Raw genomic sequence first — 17,936 nt, forward strand, 5'->3', positions numbered from 1 at the left:
TTCCAAATCAAGCTAAGACTTACAAACGTGCTCACTTTAATGTTTAACCTGTATTATTACATCAGTTAACTGGCTTGTATTATTAAAGTTTTGTAGTTTCACAATGGCAGAATGAATTTTATTTATAAAATTAACCCATGAATATGGCAGCAGGAGAAGACAAATCATGAAATGCCATAGCCCCCTCTGTACTCCCTGGAGGCACTGCTAAGGGTTTAGTTCTTTTGGAGGTTGTTACTTTAAATATCATTGTCAGCTGACTATATGCAAAGATGAGATTCTTACTTATCCTACATATCCATCCTTTTCCCAAACTTCTCCTGCATTGTTGGTTGTGATTTTGACTCTTCTAGCCTTACTTTCTAAAATGAGTAATAGCTTCAACTTTTAGTTCATCAGCTTGAGAGGTTTAAGGATTCCTTTCTCTTTGTCACACTACCTTCTCCCTGCTCGAGAAATAGCTTTATTTTTACATTTAAGTTCGGTTTGCATTCTGACTTAATTCCCATGCTTTAACTAGTTGCTTTAAACTTTAGACACAAACCACAGGTAATGTATATTATGACTGGGTATGTGACATTCACCTGAGCCAAATTCTGCACTGGGATTACGTCCACTTCCACCTGGGCCAGTTGATCATGTGGCTAGTATCAAGTTCACCTTGATTCTGTTTTTACATTGAAGTATTTTGATTTACAATATTATCTTAGTTTCAAGTATACAGCATAGTGATTCAATATTTTTATAGATTATACTCCATTTAAAGTCATTACAAAATAATGGCTATATTTCCTCATGCTGGACAGTACATCCTTGTTGCTTATTTTATACATAGTAGTTTGTATCTCTTAATCCCATACCCCTATCTTGCCCTTCCCTTAATTCTCTTTTCTTACATGCTCACTTGGGGGTCACATTTTATCCTGTTTCTTGGCTTGTGCATTGAGGGAAAAAAGAACCTCACCATCATCTCAAAAGCCATCCAATCTCTTAATTATGTAACATTTTACATGGATTTTGAGTTTCTGATTTGCTGAATTTCCTCTTAACCTTCTATATAAGTATCATCCTGATATTTCCCTTTATTGCAACCCCAGTCAGCTTCATTCAGATCTTCACATATCAAATATCTCATGCCAAATTTTGTTTCCTCCCTTGTTTGGCTAGAGTTTATCTTCCAGTAACTTCCACTAGCCTGGTGGCTGGGAGTGAAGTCTCAAGTCCTTGCGCATTGTTGTCTAGTCTACGTTCACACTTGAGATAGTTTGGTTGGGTATAGAAGTCTATATACCAAATCATTTCTCAACTTTGTGGGCACTGTTCCACTATCTCCGAGAAGCCAATATTACTGAAAAGTCTTTCTAGGTATGGATCTCTCCAGCCATGCCCTTTGTCCTGTGTGGCATCTTGTAAGCCCTTTCATCTCTCATGGTCCCTGAGAATTGAAAATTTTTTCTCATTTGATTTTCTCACTTCTCTTTTCTTCCTAGATCTAGTCAGAAACCAGACTTCTATCTTCTTATCATCAGTTCTCCAACTTTTTTCCTGGTCTCTGGAAAGTTTAACTTTATAGCCAGCAACCTTAGATTCAATTCATACCTCTTTGTTCTGACTACCTTTCCTCATAAAACTCTTCTTGGATGCAACATTTCTGCCGGTGGGTAGATACCAAAGAAAACTGAAAAATTCTTGTAAGTTACCCAAGTACTCTGTTATCTCCAGAATTTGTTATTTGTTAGATTTGGCACATTTCATACCACTCATTTTCTGCAGATGATGAGATAATCCATAGTTGACATTTTACAGTTAGGAGGAGTAGACTGGTTTAAGGATTAGACATAGGTGTCATGGGTTTTACCTGTTACTGGATAGTTTAGACCATTTTGCTAATAGGCTTCAGCTTCTCCTCTGAACTCTGACCTTTGCAGCCTACACACCAGTTCCAAGTCCAGAACGCTCAACGCAGAGAGAAATTGGCTGGAAAGATTGGCTCCCAACACTATAGCTACCTCCCATTTGTCTGCTGGGACACAGTTTTCTTTACTCAATTTTAGATGTCAGTATATGCCTGTCTGCTTGCCATTTTCCATGAATTCACTGGAAATTCTCATTTTACGACTCTCCTTATGAGCCTCCCAATGCCCATTTTTCTGTGCCATGTTGGGTTGGTTGGTTCTATCTTGTTATTTCAACGGGGTCTCACAAAGAAGGGAAGGAAAAGCTTTTCTGCAAAGTCTAATTTCTAGAACTAGAAGTTTGTGACTTACAGTTACATTCAGGTGATTTTGCTACATGTTTCTGAATTAAGCCACGCAATCAGAGTTTAAGTTAAATGACAGAAACACTTAGTTTATACATCAGACTTTTATTGAGATACATCCTTTGCTTCCTGACTGCTGAATTGGATTATCATCCCCAGTGGTATTCTATGTAGTCAAGTTAGAGAACCCAGCTGTCAGACTTTCATGTTTTACTGAAAGCTGTTGTCCCGGTAGAAGAAACCACAAACTTCACAATCAACACAGAAGTTCCAAATTTCTTTACTTACACCCTGAAGTCATTTAAGTTGCTTGTGCTTTAACTAAATGAACACTAAGGAATTAGAGGCAAGGGAGGCACCGAGGTTTCGAGGTGTGGGACTTACCTGTGTGGGACCGGAGGTGGACGGTGAGCTGGCTGGAGTTGCGGCTGGCGTACGGGCAGAGCTGGCATTTGTACGGCCGCTCGTCGGAATGTATCCGCAGGTGCTTCTTGAGGCTGCTGCTGTCCACGGCAGCGTAGTCACACAGGTGACACTTGTGGGGCTTCACGCTGGTGTGACACCGCATGTGCATGGTCAGGTTGTCCTTCCGGCTGAAGCACTTGTCACAGAACTCACACTTGTGTGGTTTGTCTCCTTCAAACACATAAGGAAGAGTCAAGGTTTTAAGGGTTTTCTCTACCAAGATGACTGCAAAGAGATGTGACCAAGGTGGTAGCCTGAGCCTAGGGGTCTGCTTCTTCCTTCTCACCAAATGCCCAGAGATAGGAAGACACTGAGGTCTAGATTAGCACATTGGGAAACAAGTAGGTGTGCTATTCATTCATGGCTCAGAACTTCTGAAGGCTCCTAAGGCACAGAGATAGTATCAGACTGAAAGAAAATCATAGGCCAAACCTTGTTTGGGAAAACGAGAGTGATCATAGAAGTATTCAAGATCAGGGCTTCCCTGGTGGCGCAGTGGTTGAGAATCCGCCTGCCAATGGAGGGGACACGGGTTCCAGTCCTGGTCCTGGAAGATCCCACATGCCGCAGAGCATCTAAGCCCGTGCACCACAACTACTGAGCCTGTGCATCTAGAGCCTGTGCTCCACAACAAGAGAGGCCACTGCAATGAGAAGCCCGCTCGCCACAACTAGAGAAAGCCCGTGCACAGCAACAAAGACCCAACACAGCCAAAAATAAAAAAAAAAAAAAAAAAAGAAAGAAGTATTCAAGATCAGAGGGGGCAGGTGGAAGGGTATTGGAACAGCTTTCTGGCTCACTAGTTGATAAACCACATGGAGAATGGTCAGGTTGATCCTTCCCTTACTTGTACTAAACCACAAGCAGCAATGGTGTCTACCTCCCAGGCTGTTAGGAAGTGAGCGTGCTTAGGCTGGAGAAACAATGTTAAAGGCCCCAAGTACCTAGAGGTACCCTGGAGAGCAGAGAACCCCAAGCCCAGAACATCGCCACCAAACTGTTCCACGCATCCCCCCATAACCACTCCAGACTGATCACATCCAAATAAAAATCTACCCAATAACCAAATGCTTGGGGAAAGTCAGAACAGAAAGGCATGCCCAACTCAAGAACCTGAAGTTAAAGAAAATAATTATTTCAACACTAAAAACAGACATGGATTTTTTTTTTTTTTTAATTTTTTTTGGCTGCACCACCCGACTTGCGGTATCTTAGTTCCCCAACCAGGGATCGAACCCGGGCCCCCAGCAGTGAAAGTGTCACATCCTAACCACTGTACCTCCAGGGAATTCCCCAGACATGTGTCTTAAGATGGCTTATCTAGAGCCATTGTGGGACAGTGTCAGAAGCCTAGGAATGATGAGATCTTAAAGCTTTCAGAAAAAAATGCCCAGATGAGCACACAACTCCTCAGACAACACTGGATGGTAGCAAGATGGGAACAGTATCTGCAAAGTTCCACAGAAATTATATCCTGTACTTGAACTAGCATTCCATGGGAAGAAAAAATAAAGCCAGTTGACAGATGACGCAGGGTATCACACTTGAACCGTGTACGTCAGAACAACAACAAAAAGGTAAGTGGGTAAGATGTGGGATACAAGTAATGAAATGGAAAGTACTGCTTCCAAACCACCAAAGAGAACCAATCATAAAAAAAGGGATACAACAGAACACAAAATGAGGTAAATATCAAACTAAACATCACTTAGTACAAGAAACAAATGGATTAAATTTCCTATTAAAAATGTCAATTACATTTTTTTAAAAAAAAGTCAGCTTAATACTCTTAAGATACCCAAATAAAAATGGCAGAGAAGTAGAAAACGATAGAAAAATACTCTAGGAAAATGCTAAAAGACATCAGAAATATCAATATTAGGCAAAACAAATCATGGTGAAAGCCACTAAAAATTTTATACTCAGGAGACAGAACTCACTAAGTAGATGTGAGTCAAACTTATGAATCTAACAAGGTTTCACAAAAGGTTTTTCAAAGAAAAGCTTGCAAATTGTAGGACATGTTTTAAAACAACTTTTGCTCAAGAATCAAAATCCAATTACAAACTCCCAAGAGATGAACAGGGGGAGCTCCACGTATCAAAGCCCATAGCCTAGTCACTTTCCAGAAGAATGTCTGTGAACTTCAGTTCATTTTAAACAAAAGGCTGAAAGCAAGCGAACCATATGCAACTCAGGAAACTAGAAGAAATGAAGATGAACAGCACTTGATCAATAAAAACAAAAAACGGCTGTTAAAAAGGGAGGTTTGCTCAAAGAAAAGATACCAATAGGCCAGGGTTTTCAGTCTCGCCACTACAACCATTTGGGGCCAGGTGATTCTTTACTGTGCCCTGTCCCGTGCACGTAAGATGTTTAGCAGCACCCCTGACCCTTTCCACTAGATGCCAGTAGCACCTTCCTCCCCAGTTCTGAGAGTCAAAAATGTCTTCAGATATTACCAAATGTCCTGGGGGGAGGGGGACAAAATTGTACCTGGTTGAGACATTGGAAAGGAGAAAGGGGACAAGAAATAGACAAACTCAATCATGATTATTAAGTAGGACTTTACCCCAATCAGTTTAGAAGACTCAATAAAATGGTGATCATCCAGGAAGATATAAAATTACAGTCTGAATCAAGAAAGAAAACGGAGCAATCACAATTTAGAAAAACTGCTATGTCCGAGATGTGCCCCAAGGTGAATTGTTTATTGTTCAAATATTCACTGTCCTTCCCAGGAGAATTATGCTGCATGGTCCCATCACTGCAGGCTTGGACGTGTGACTGGCTCTGCCCAATGGAAGAGGAGCAAAACTGATGAGTCACTGTTAGGCAAATGCTTTGAAGAGCCAGTGCCTTGGGAATTCCCTGGTGGTCCAATGGTTGGGACTCCTGTTCGATCCCTGGTACAGGAACTAAGATCCTGCAAGCCACTCAGTGTGGCCAAAACAAAACAAAAACAAACAACAACAAAAAAGAGCCAGTGTCTGGTTGGCTACACTCGCTTCTCTTGCCCAAGATGACCTGTAACATTCCAGATCAGGGGTTGTTTGGTTTTTTTTTTTTTTTTTTTGAAGTATAGTTGATGTACAATATATTTCAGATTTCAGGTGTACAACATAGTGATTCACAATTTTTAAAGGTTATATTCCACTTATATTATTATAAAATATTGGCTTATTCCCTGTGAAGAGCAGGGGTTCATTTTTTTTTTTTTTTTAATAAATTTACTTTATTTATTTATTTTGGGCTCTGTTGGGTCTTTGTTGCTGCGCGCGGGCTTTCTCTAGTTGCAGCGAGTGGGGGCTACTCTCCGTTGCAGTGTGCGGGCTTCTCATTGCGGTGGCCCCCGTTGTGGAGCACGGGCTCTAGGCGCGCAGGCTTCAGTAGTTGCAGCACGCGGGCTCAGTAGTTGTGGCATACAGGCTTAGTTGCTCTGCGGCATGTGGGATCTTCCTGGACCAGGGATCGAACCCGTGCCCCCTCCATTGGTAGGCGGATTCTCAACCAGAGCAGGGGTTCTTATTTTGGGCCTCATGGATACAATTTAGGGGATCCAAGACCTTGCATGGGAAAGGATTAAATTTTTATCTCCATTACCTCTAACTGGAGTTTAGCATTTCCTCCAATTATGGATGTAGTCAACAAACCATAATAATGGTACCCGAGACCCCCATTAATAGACATAAGCCATGTTCAGACCACATTCTACTTGCTGTAGTTCTCAGTACCCTTTACGCTCATCACTACTTCACAAGTGAGATAGTAGACCAGCCACTGGATCTGAAAATTAACTGCAGAGCTTCAGTGCTTCTGTGCCAATGAATCATCTCGGGTGAGGAGGTCTCATTAAAATGCAGATTTTTTCATAGCTTTGAGATATAATTGATATATGATATTGTGTAGGTTTAAGGTATATGATGTGATGGTTTAATACATGTATATCATGAGAAATGATTACCACAATAAGTTTACTTAACACCTCCATCACCTCAGTTTACCATTTTGTGGTAAGAACATTTAAGATCTATTCGTAGCAACTTGCAAGTATATAATACAGAATTGTTAACTACAGTCACTGTGCTGTACCTTCGATCCCTAGGACTCATTCCTCTAATAACTACAAGTCTGTACCCTTTGACCAACATCTCCCCATTTCTCAAGCAGAACTCATAGAAACAAAGAGTAAAATGCAGTTTCAGATTCAGTGGGCCTGGGTGGGGACTAAGATTCTGTGTTTCTAACGAGCTCCCAGGTGGTGGTGACCTTTCTGGTCTGTACCACACTTCAGGAAAGTAAGGGTTTAGTGTATTAAAATATCACACAATGAACACTTTGATAGCAATTGTACTTAAATATAGTTTAATGTGCTTTTATTATGTTTAAAAATACTGTTCTGCGAAGGGTCCCGTAAGCTTCACAAAACTGCCAGGAGTCCACAGCAAGAAAAAAGGTCAAGAACGCCTTTATCTGGCATATTCCAGACCGGTCGCTCCACCAGCCAGGTCCTGGTGAGAAGACCACAAGGCGCAGAGCTGCCACTGACTCTGGGGACACAGGGGTGAGCAGGGCAGGCTCCAGTGGCCACTGAGATGGACACTGTCATCACAGCCTAATCTACACCCTCTCCAGCCTCTGGAAGAAAGTCATAAACGGAGTACTGTGGGCGCGTTCTACCCAATTTTCCAGCAAAAGTGTTTTCATGTTCAATTGTTTAATCACAGAGGGAAAGAAAAAAATGCCTCAACTCACTTCATGATAGATTAATCCTGATATCCATACCAAGTGAAGAAATATAGAGTGGGATAAAAATACAAACATTGGAAGTCACTCTCTTTTATGAGGCTAAATGCCAGAGAACCATCTTAAGTGCAGAACATGTGAAATTCAATCATCATTCTTGATGAAAAAACCCAAACCCAAACAAAACAAAACACGCCCCCAAACCAACTTCAGAAGGCTTGGAATAAAAAAAACTTCTTTAACATGATAAATGATCTCGAGAGAATTCTTAGGACTCGAACCACAAATGGTGGTTAAAAAAATAAAAATAAGACAGTTCCCTGGCAGTCCAGTGGTTAAGACTCAGTACTTTCACTGCCAAGAGCCCGGGTTCAATCCCTGGTCAGGGAACTAAGATCCCATAAGCCGTGCAGCACAGCCCCCACCCCACAAAAAAAAAAAAAAAATCAAGATATTTCATTAGAGTAAGGGGTAAGATATGGATGGTTTATCTTCACCACTACTCTTCAACTCTGACCCAGAGCACCAAGGCCAAGGCACTCCTGATCAAGCAGAAAGAGAGGAAAACTCACTCTTTGCATATGATAATCTACCTGGACGATTCAGAAGAATCGACTTGAACTATTAGAATAACTAAGACAGCAAGGGGCCTGGAGAGAACACACAAAATTCTTTTGTAACTAGTCCTGCTCCTTTCAGCACTCTATCCAGTTCCTACGTCCCCCTTCGCTCCCCCATCCTTAATCCCAGTCTCCTCCCTAAAGATAAGCACATCCCCACTTGGAAGGTGGGGAGGCAGGGTGTGGGGATGATTGAATTAAGTGCCAGGTGATACATGATGCTCTGTGATTCACAATCTTAATTTAGTACTTTTCAGCTAGCCCACTGAGGAAAATACAGTACTTGTTTCTTTTGGACTTTATTCCATGTGGGCTTTTCATGTGAATATTGGCACTTCTATTTCTTAAGTGATTGCTTGTTCAAATCCTTTTCCATTGGAGTGATCTTTGATTTGTAGGCATCCTTGTGTGTTCTGAAGATGAACTCTGCCCCATGTTACAAATTTCTTGTAGGACACTTGTCTTAACTCCTTAATGGTATCTTACTGTAAGTTTTAACTTTAGTCATATTTAATCTGTCTTTGTGGTCTTTGCTAATTGTTTTTGCCTGTCTATTTCCCCCATAAATTTGTCCTCCTATATTTGCTAGTAAGTCATAGACTTTAATATTTAACTTATTTAGTATATTTGAAATTTGAATGGTAAATTTCCCTATTAAAAATGTCAATTACATTTTAAAAAAAGTCTGCTGTAAACCAAAATACGCCAGTTGGCTTGAGAACAAGTGCTTGTGGGACGATTGCACTGAAAACCGGGTGCTTTTCTTTTCTTTTTTTTTTTTAAAGCTTTTATTATTTATTTATTTATTTATTTTTTGGCTGTGTTGGGTCTTCGTTTCTGTGCGAGGGCCTTCCCTAGCCGCGGCAAGCGGGGGCCACTCTTCATCGCGGTGCGTGGGCCCCTCACCATCGTGGCCTCTCCTGTTGCGGAGCACAGGCTCCAGTCGCGCAGGCTCAGTAGTTGTGGCTCACAGGCCTAGTTGCTCCGCGGCATGTGGGATCTTCCCAGACCAGGGCTCGAACCCGTGTCCCCTGCATTGGCAGGCAGATTCTCAACCACTGCGCCACCAGGGAAGCCCCCGGGTGCTTTTCTTATGCTGCACCATTTTGACTTGAAAGAACTGAAAAACCATGATTATTTTCAGATTTGGTATTTGGCAGATGTTTTCTAAAATATGAACTAAGTGAGACTGTCATGTCAAGGAACGTTAATGATGATACTGTGAGGTTAACTTCTGGATTCTAAAAGAAAAGTTCGGATTTCAGAACATATATCCCTATTACCCTGGGCCTGCAGCATCCTAGTTCTTAGATACTTCTGATGAGATTGGTAATATTAAATGTGATTTTCTCCTATGGTTACAATGAAATGGGTCAACGTTTGGAACAATTATAAAAGTTAGCAAAACCTACATTTTCCCAAATGTCCAGTGTATGACTGTCAAATCAAGCCTGAGTAGGAGACATTCAAAGTGGAAAACAAACTAACGAATGGATTTTAACTTAACAGTTTGAAAACTTTATGGATATGACTGCAAATTCTATACAGCAACTAGTCTTTAACAAACTATCATTTGTTGTATTTTGGTGTAGTATTATCTGAAAAGGTTATCAAAATACTCCTCCATTTCCAATTACATTATATGAGAGGCCAGATTTTCTTCATATACCCCAAAGGAACACATGGCAATAGACTGTATACTGGAATAGAGGGATGAGAATCCAGCTATTAAGACAGGTTTGCAAATGTGTATACAATGTTACTTATCACATTTTGTTTTGGAAAATAGTTACTTTTCATAGAAGTGTTTATATATAATGAGCTTACTGTTGTTTTTGTTTTGTTTTGTTTTGTTTTTTTAATTATTTATTTTTGGCTGTGTTGGGTCTTCGCTTCTGTACGAGGGCTCTCTCCAGTTGCGGCAAGTGGGGGCCACTCTTCATCGCGGTGCGCGGGCCTCTCACTATCGTGGCCTCTCCCGCCGCGGAGCACAGGCTCCAGACGCGCAGGCTCAGTAATTGCGGCTCACGGGCTCAGCCGCTCCGCGGCATGTGGGATCTTCCCAGACTGGGGCTCAAACCCGTGTCCCCTGCATCAGCAGGCAGACTCCCAACCACTGCGCCACCAGGGAAGCCCCCTTTTTTTTTTTTTTTAATTTAAAAAAATTTACTTATTTTTTTGGCCACATGGTGCAGCATGTGGGATCTTAGTTCCCTGATCAGGGATCGAACCCACGCCCCCTGCACTGGAAGCATGGAGTCTTAACCACTGGACCACCAGGGAAGTCGTCCACTGTTTTTAAATGAATAAATGTTTTAAAGTTTTCGTTCTAACTTTTAATGCAGTAACTGTCGATAAAAAAAAACTCTTTGGGGATCTTCAGTTTTGAAGTGTACAAGATCTCAAACAGTGTCTGGGAAATCAATGTTCTACCCATCTGGCAAAGGTCCTTAAGTGATCACCCACACATATACTGCCATCCTTGCCTCCCACTAACAGCTGGGTCAGAGATGTCATTTGGTCTATATTAGTTCTTTTTCTGGGTAATAGAACCTTCTCTTTGTAGCTGGGCACTTGCCACACAGATTGAAGATTTCAAGCTCCCGGCCTTCATTTCCACAGCTAAGAGTGGCCATGTGACTAAGTTCTGGCCAAATGGGCGTCAACTCAAATGATGTGTGTAACTTCTAGGATGTGTCTTTAAGGTGCAGTAAGCCATCTCAGACCACACCAAGGAGAGCTACATCACTGGGATATCAAAGCAACAAAAGAAGAGCCCGAGTCCCTGAAACCACGGGGCCCGGCCACCATGCTTGGACTGTCACAGGACCGAAATACTTTGGTTTCATGCAACCTTTAGTTGCTTACTCACTATTCCATGAGTCACAAGGGATACTACTTCTGGGTCATGCCCAGAGGGAAAGATGCTGTGAGCCTCCCAGGCCCCACTCCTACCTTCCACTGGGTAAGAGATTCAGAGAAGTAGAGCAGTTGCCTTGGATCCAGAGAAGCAGCTCAAGTGTACACCTACCAGAGGACCACAGGTCTGCCCTGCATATGCATCCCTGACTCAGTGAACCCCACCAAGGACAGGGCCTTGCCTTATACTTTCTGTATCCCCATCATGCTCTGTATCGCCTCAATAAAACATTAATCCAGCCCCTGCCTAGCTCTCTAGGTCCGCCTGGTACTGCTGACACTGGGGCCTGACAATTCTTTGCAGGGCCTGTCCTGTGCATTGCAGGATGTCGGCAGCACCTTTGGCCCCCACCCACTAGATGGCAGTAGCACCGCCCCAATGGAGGACCGCTCAGTTATCCTCAGGGCAGAGTCACCCACTTTGAAGTTGCCTAGCCAGGCCACCCTGCTGGGGAGGAGGGGGGGGTCATCTTTGTTCAAATGGCTCCCACAGTCTGCATGCTCTTACCAACATCATCCTGGCAGCCTTGTCTTTCAAGGCTTCACTAGGAGGCCTTTCATGATCCACCCTTCCCAGGCAAAGTGGACCTTTTGTTGTCTAGTTTCCATAGCACGACGCCCATTTCCAGTAGAGACTAGTTGTCCAGAAAGCTGTCTTCTTAATGATGGAGCTTCAGGGTTTTAGCTGGGCATATGGCTGCCCTTCTTGAAGCCATTTTCCAGCCCCCCTTCATGCCTGACGTGGCCACGACTAAGTTCTCCTCATTATCCTGCTAAGTCACAGGAGATGCTGCTTCTGGGGCATGACCTGAGGGAGGCATGCTGTGAGCCCTTCCTCCTGCTTCTTTTTCCCACTGGTTGAGAGACTGAGTTCTAGAGCAGCTGCCTCGGACCGGGAGACGAAGCTGTATGTTTAGGCTGCCAGCTATTCCACCAGCTGTGGACTATTTACTTCTTAAATTGTACTTGAGAGAAATAAATCTGATTGTGTTTAAGTCACTTAGTTTGGTTTCTCTGAGAGCAAAGACATCAGTATCCCAACTCATACAGGCTACTATAGAGTCTACACTAGAGACCAGAGGTTGGCCAAGTTTTTGTAAAGAACCAGAGAGTATAATACATCTTAGGCTTTGTGCAACATGCAGTCTCCAGCAACTACTCAATAACCCCACTGTAGGGCCAGAAAATAGTTACTTTTCATAAAATTGTTAATATGTCATGGGCTTGCTGTTACATTATTGGTAACAAAGCAGCCACAGATAATAGTTAGACAAGTGGGCATGACAACAGGCCGTATGTAGTGTGCAGAGCCTGGTTCGTGATCACGCATTCCTTTGCTCCAGCACGTATGGTTTCCCTGTATTCTCAGCAGCTGGTTGCTCTGAAGGCACCTTCGAGAAGCAACTTCACTGCTCTTATCTAAGATTCCTACGGCCACAAGGCCGCGGTGTCCCCCTCCCCTCCCTGCACCGGCCTCTCCAGCTGCATCTCACACCCATTCAGCTCCTGCTCCCTCCAAGCCTTTGCATCACTGTTCCCTCTGCCTGGAGCCCTTCCTTCTCCTCATCTGGTTACTCAGCCATCTTTTTTTTTCTTTCTCTTTTTGCCATGCAGCACGCAGGATCTAATTCCCGGACCAGGGATCGAACCCGTGCCCCCTGCAGTGGAAGCACAGAGTCTTAACCACTGGACCACCAGGCAAGTCCCTCAGCCATCTTTCACAGTTTAATGTAAGAGTCTCTTCTTCCGAAAAGCCCGTCATGACCAGCCTAGATCAAATCCCCCTACTACAGTCCCGGTACTTTTCCCCTCACCTGTTAGTTACCCTTATTGCCTTTGTGACTTTTTAGGTCCCAGACCCTCCCACTAGACGAAGTTTCATGAGGCAGACAGACTGTTTCTGTCCTGCTCGCCACTATACGCCCAGCACTTCATTCATATCCACATCCTTGGGTTTTTTTCAACACTCAAGTTTTGAGCAAATGAATGGATACCTACCCGTGTGAATTCTTAGATGGCGGTCCAAATCTTTCATGCCATGAACAGTTTTGAAGTGGCAACCTAGAAAAGAAAAACAGGTTCCCTTAATATAAATAACCTCAAAGAGGAAAGCTACCAGGAATCTGAAATTCTGGCAAGTCACATGCTGAGTCAGTGAGTTAACTGATGCCGAGCTCCTGTGACTGAGCCCCATACAGAGAAGGGGCTCAGCGCCTCGAGTTTACTCTTTACCTGGATAGCAGCAGTTGAAGGTCCTCTCCCCAAGGGTCGCTGTTTGTTCCTTTGACTCGGAGGGAAGAGCTGTGACAGGGGCTTTCTGGGTATCACTGCTGTCAGCGGAGGGATAAGTTGGTTTTGGAACATCATTATCTAGTTCTGAAGCTGAAATTGAGACAATAGTAAGTGTTACTTAATTTCTCAAATATAAGCACCACGGTAAGTCTTATAGCAGGTTTGGGCTTATTTCACCTACCACCCCCCCCACAAAAAAACAAAAACAAAAACAAAAACCCAAACATCACAAGTTAGAAGCCATGCACACTCTGGTCTTAACAATCCTCTTCCTCTTTACCAAGTTCCAGCAAGTACATGGGACAAAGGAACATGGTATCCTGACAGGGACCCAACTGCCAAGATCCAGACTGCAAAACTTTGCAGCAGCGCTTCTTAAACGACGTGGGGAAGACCTGGTACATAGAATAATTTCCAAGCCATCAGACCAGTATTTTTTATAAAATAAAGACAAATTATGAGAAAAGTGGAATAAGACAATAAAAGCCCAAACATTATTAGATATGACAGAAAGCTGGATGTCGAGCTGTTTTTAAGTGCTTACTCTCCATTTCTGAATTTATTTTGACTCAACTCAGTAACAGGTCACAGACCACACTTCAAGTGCCACTGCTTTCCAGGACAAAATGCCACTGTTTCAACTTGAAAGATGGAGGAGGAGAAAAAAAAAATCAGAGACTAAAAGATTTGAGATGGTCTGTAGTATCAGGACCTTTTTGGATCCCGATTTAAACATATTGTAAAAGCCATTTAAGGCCATGGGAAGTGCAAACACTAACTGAAAGTTTGATAAGGGAAGTTTTTCTTTTTAAAAGGTGTGAAGATGAAATTAAAAATTTTAAAAGCATTCTAGTAGTTTAGGGATGGCTATTTATAAGTTGTATATGTCTGATGTGCTTCAAAATAATCCAGGGAGGGGAATGGCTGCACAGAAGAAACAAGATTGGCCACGTGTAACTAGTTGTTGAAACTGAGCGTCTAGCCCAGGAAGTTCATTGTATCATTCTCTCTGTTAGTAAGGCTAAGCTAGGTGAAACTGCTGTTTTTGTGGGCCAAAATGATCAGATAATTTCATATGGTTCAATCTAATATGCAGGTTTAAAAATTTCTATAACAAAGCCTAAGTACTCCTAGAAGATTGTAAAGTGATTTCTCTCCAAATAGATTTAAGACCAAGGTAAAAAGAGGTGCTGTCAATATCTTAAGTCTTAAAAAATATATTAACTAGTTTATGAATTACAGGCCAAGGTCAGGGACTTTTGGCCCCAGTTATAGAAGGTGGATTCCATCTTTCTTGCTAGGTTTGTTAAGGTAAACCTTCTTACCATGAGAAGCTGTAGAACACGTTGATAAGGACTTCAGTTGCAGGCATAGGGTTTGCTTAGCCACGTGCTAGCTGTGTGACTATTGGCAACGTAAGTAAACTGAGGCTCAGAAAGGTTATCTGTAAAAAGGTATCACCGACCTGCCTCAGAGTTAAGAGATGAGCAATGTAAAGTCTTGGTACAGCACCCGGCCTCCACTGAGTCAATGCTATTACAGGGCTTCAGGTAAAGGACTGCAGGTATCACATCCAAGTAGCTGTGGTGCTTGAAGCCCCTTAACAGGGTCTGAACAACTGACCTAGTCCCGTAGCTTTCAACTGGGGGTCATTTTGCAATACCTGGGGACGTTTTTGATTGTCATGATCGTGTGCACACGTTTGCGATAGTGGCACCTAGGGGGCAGAGGCCAGGGACGTTGCTAAACATCCTATGATAAACAGGACGGCCTCCACACCTACATCAGAATCACCTGAATTGCGGGTTAAATGTAGTTTCCAAAGGCTCATCCAGACTTAACTGGGGGTGGGCCCGGGAACCTGCCTTTTTAAAGCACTCCAAGTGATATCCTCATACTACTCTTTAAGCCTTTGCTACTCAAAGGGTGGTCCTCAGAGCACCAACATCAGCGTGACCTGAGAGCTTGTTAGAAATGCAGAATCTCATGTCCCAGACCTACAGAAATCTGCACTTTAATGAGATCCCCAGGTGATGCCTATGCTCATTAAACTGGCAGAAGTATAACTCCAAGCCAGCACTACTCAGAAACCTGTGCATCACAATCACCTGGAGGGCTTGTTAAGGTACAGGTGGTTTGGGCTCCACCTCTGGAGTTCCTGACTCAGTAGGTCTGGAGTGGAGCTGGCAATTCTTCATTTCTAACAAGCTCCCAGCTGATGCTGTTGGTCTGGGGACCACATTTTGAGAATTTCTGCTCTTCGAGAAGAGATACTGGCTTGGAGGAGATGCTGCTCAAGGCCGCAGGGCTAGATGGTTTCAGCCAATTAGAACCCACACTTGCCAGATCTGAAGTCCATCACTCTGCCCCTCAGAGGAAGACACAAAACCTTGCATTGTTTAGCAATTCACATGTTAAAGAAAGCCATTAAACTATTGAGGGTTTTTAATCCCACAGAAACCAAGGAAGACTGAAAAGCTGAAATCTAAGTGAGAGGCTCTAAAACACAATGATTTAGCAAACCGACTGGGAAGCCAGGTGATAAGTTCCAAATTCCAATTCTATCCTTTACTAGCTGTGTGACCCTGGGTAAGTTACTCAACTTCCCTGTTCCTCAGTTTCCACATCTGTAAAATGAGGGTTATGGCCCCCATCTCACAGGTTTAGACGAAGATTAAGTTCTTTAATGTATATACGTAAAAGAACCTTATACATAAGTCAGCACTATATAAACGTTACTGGTTTTATTCACTGATGTGTACACACACGAGCCACCAGATTCTCAGGGAGTGGAAAACACACTGAGCAATGCAAGTTTGAAGACAGGTAGAAGGGAGACGGATGGGTCAAAGCTATCAGAAAACTGTGCCCAAGGCTATAAAGGGTCACCAAGGCAGACTACGGCAGAGGCATGCAGAGCCTCTAAAGGCGACTTCCTCCTTCAATTTTAAGCATCCAGGAAAGCAAGGAAGGTCAGAAGCCTACTCGCCTGAGAAAGGTACAGTTGGGGCAGAGACCCTTCTAGTCTGAAAGATGGGGTTGGGGCCGCATCTGACAGAACTCAATAACCCTTTGAGAAACTGTTGATGCTCCTTCGGTAAGGTTGTTTTCCTGCCCCTCTTATGATTGAAGTGACTGAAGTCTACCAACTGACCTGCTCTGTTCTATCTCCTCCAAAAGCTAGGTGAGTTGCAATGTCATCTGCAAATTAAGAGTGGCCCAACCTTAAAAAAAAAAAAGGCGGGCTTCTAGCTCAGCATCATAACAGACCTAAAATGCATGGAGGGGGAACGTCAGTTGCGAGGCTGCTTTTCCCCACAGTGGCGGCTGGTGTTGAGATGCCCTGGCACCCACAGTGCTGCACAACACAGAACACCCTCCGCAACCCCTCCAAACACAGGGCAAGGCTCCAGGAGGTGCCCTCCAAGCGCTGTTTGCAGGAAGAAAAAGCAGCCCACGGCACTCACTTTGAACAGCCCGGGTTTATTCAGGAATTGTCTTTTATAATCGCTTCCCCCAAGGACTCAACATCCCCAATACCTCCCCAGTTCTTTTACAGAGGATCAGCAGAAGCCTTGCTCCCACCCCAGGAACCCCACCCTCGGGTTAGGGTTAGGGTGGAACCCCACTCCGCTTCCACCCACCTATCGCCACTCTAGACCTTGAGCACAAACACAGGATATTTTGGTTATAGTGGTTCCATCCAGCCAAGCTTTAGGTTTTTTGTTTTTTAAAGAAATTTTATTTATTTATTGGAATAGGTAATAAATAGATTGTTAATAGTTATAATCCAAAAGTTACTGTGAAAATCTCCTTCCAACCCCACTCCCCAGCTACCCAGTTCCCTCCAAAGGCAATGTTAAGAGTTTCTTGAAACATTTTGTTTAATTAGCTACTATTTGTCTAAAGGGTTGGTTTTCTTTGGTTTTATTTTTAGGACTGTATTTAAAACTAAAGCGTGATGCCAAACTATTAGTTTAGGGATGACTTTGTTAAGCTTCTGCTCTCCTCCACTACCTCCTTGGGAGTGTATGGTCATCAAAGCCCACCAGAGAGACCTGCTGCTGGAAGTCTGATCCTTCTGGCAGAAGAGACTAGATTCCCCTCTCCCTTTCCGAGCCAGGAAAATGCGCGGGAGGGAGAGAAGAGAAGAAAGTTCTGCTAAAAACTCCTCTCGCTACCCCCTTGCTAAGCAAAAGGCAGCAGCTACCCACGGGCGGGAGGGAAGGTGGAGGGCAGAGGCACCGTCAACTAGGAACCTACATTGTCTTACCTGAGTGCAAGATAATCAGAAGGGGAAGCGCCTTAGAAATGCAGCGTCCCGACTCCACCCCACCCCTGAGATTACAGCAGCGGAGGGGGTGGTGGGAGCCTGAGAATTTAGCGAGTTCTAGAAGCTCCCTACCTGCAGGCTCTTCAGAAGCAGAGGCCCCAAGGCCCACCGGGTGAGAACTACTGCCCCGGGGGCTTAGGGTAGTCCGGGGTCCCTAGGCTTCTCCCGGAGCCCCTCTAGCCCGGTGGCAGCCGCGGTGAAATCCCACCGCGGCACTGCCCTGCTCACTCCCCGCCCCCAACATGGCTCCACTTCGCTTCCAGTAGAAGTCCAAGTCCTTATCGGAGCCCGGGGCTCCCGT

At 43.7% G+C, this 17,936-nt stretch overlaps 1 protein-coding gene across 1 annotated transcript in view; it reads right to left on the reverse strand.

Moving 5' to 3' along the window:
- The window catches only part of ZFP64 (ZFP64 zinc finger protein), an 80,596-nt gene that overhangs the window by 4,404 nt on the left and 58,256 nt on the right, over positions 1 to 17,936 (reverse strand). The window contains exons 6-8 of the mRNA XM_007185286.2: positions 13,243 to 13,392; positions 13,009 to 13,071; positions 2,645 to 2,896 (exon numbers count right to left, since the gene is read on the reverse strand). Coding sequence (XP_007185348.2) covers positions 2,645 to 2,896; positions 13,009 to 13,071; positions 13,243 to 13,392 — 465 coding nt within the window. The remainder of the gene's footprint in view (positions 1 to 2,644; positions 2,897 to 13,008; positions 13,072 to 13,242; positions 13,393 to 17,936) is intronic.

The sequence above is a fragment of the Balaenoptera acutorostrata genome, chromosome 15, assembly GCF_949987535.1.
Source record: "Balaenoptera acutorostrata chromosome 15, mBalAcu1.1, whole genome shotgun sequence".
Taxonomy (NCBI): Eukaryota; Metazoa; Chordata; class Mammalia; order Artiodactyla; family Balaenopteridae; genus Balaenoptera; species Balaenoptera acutorostrata.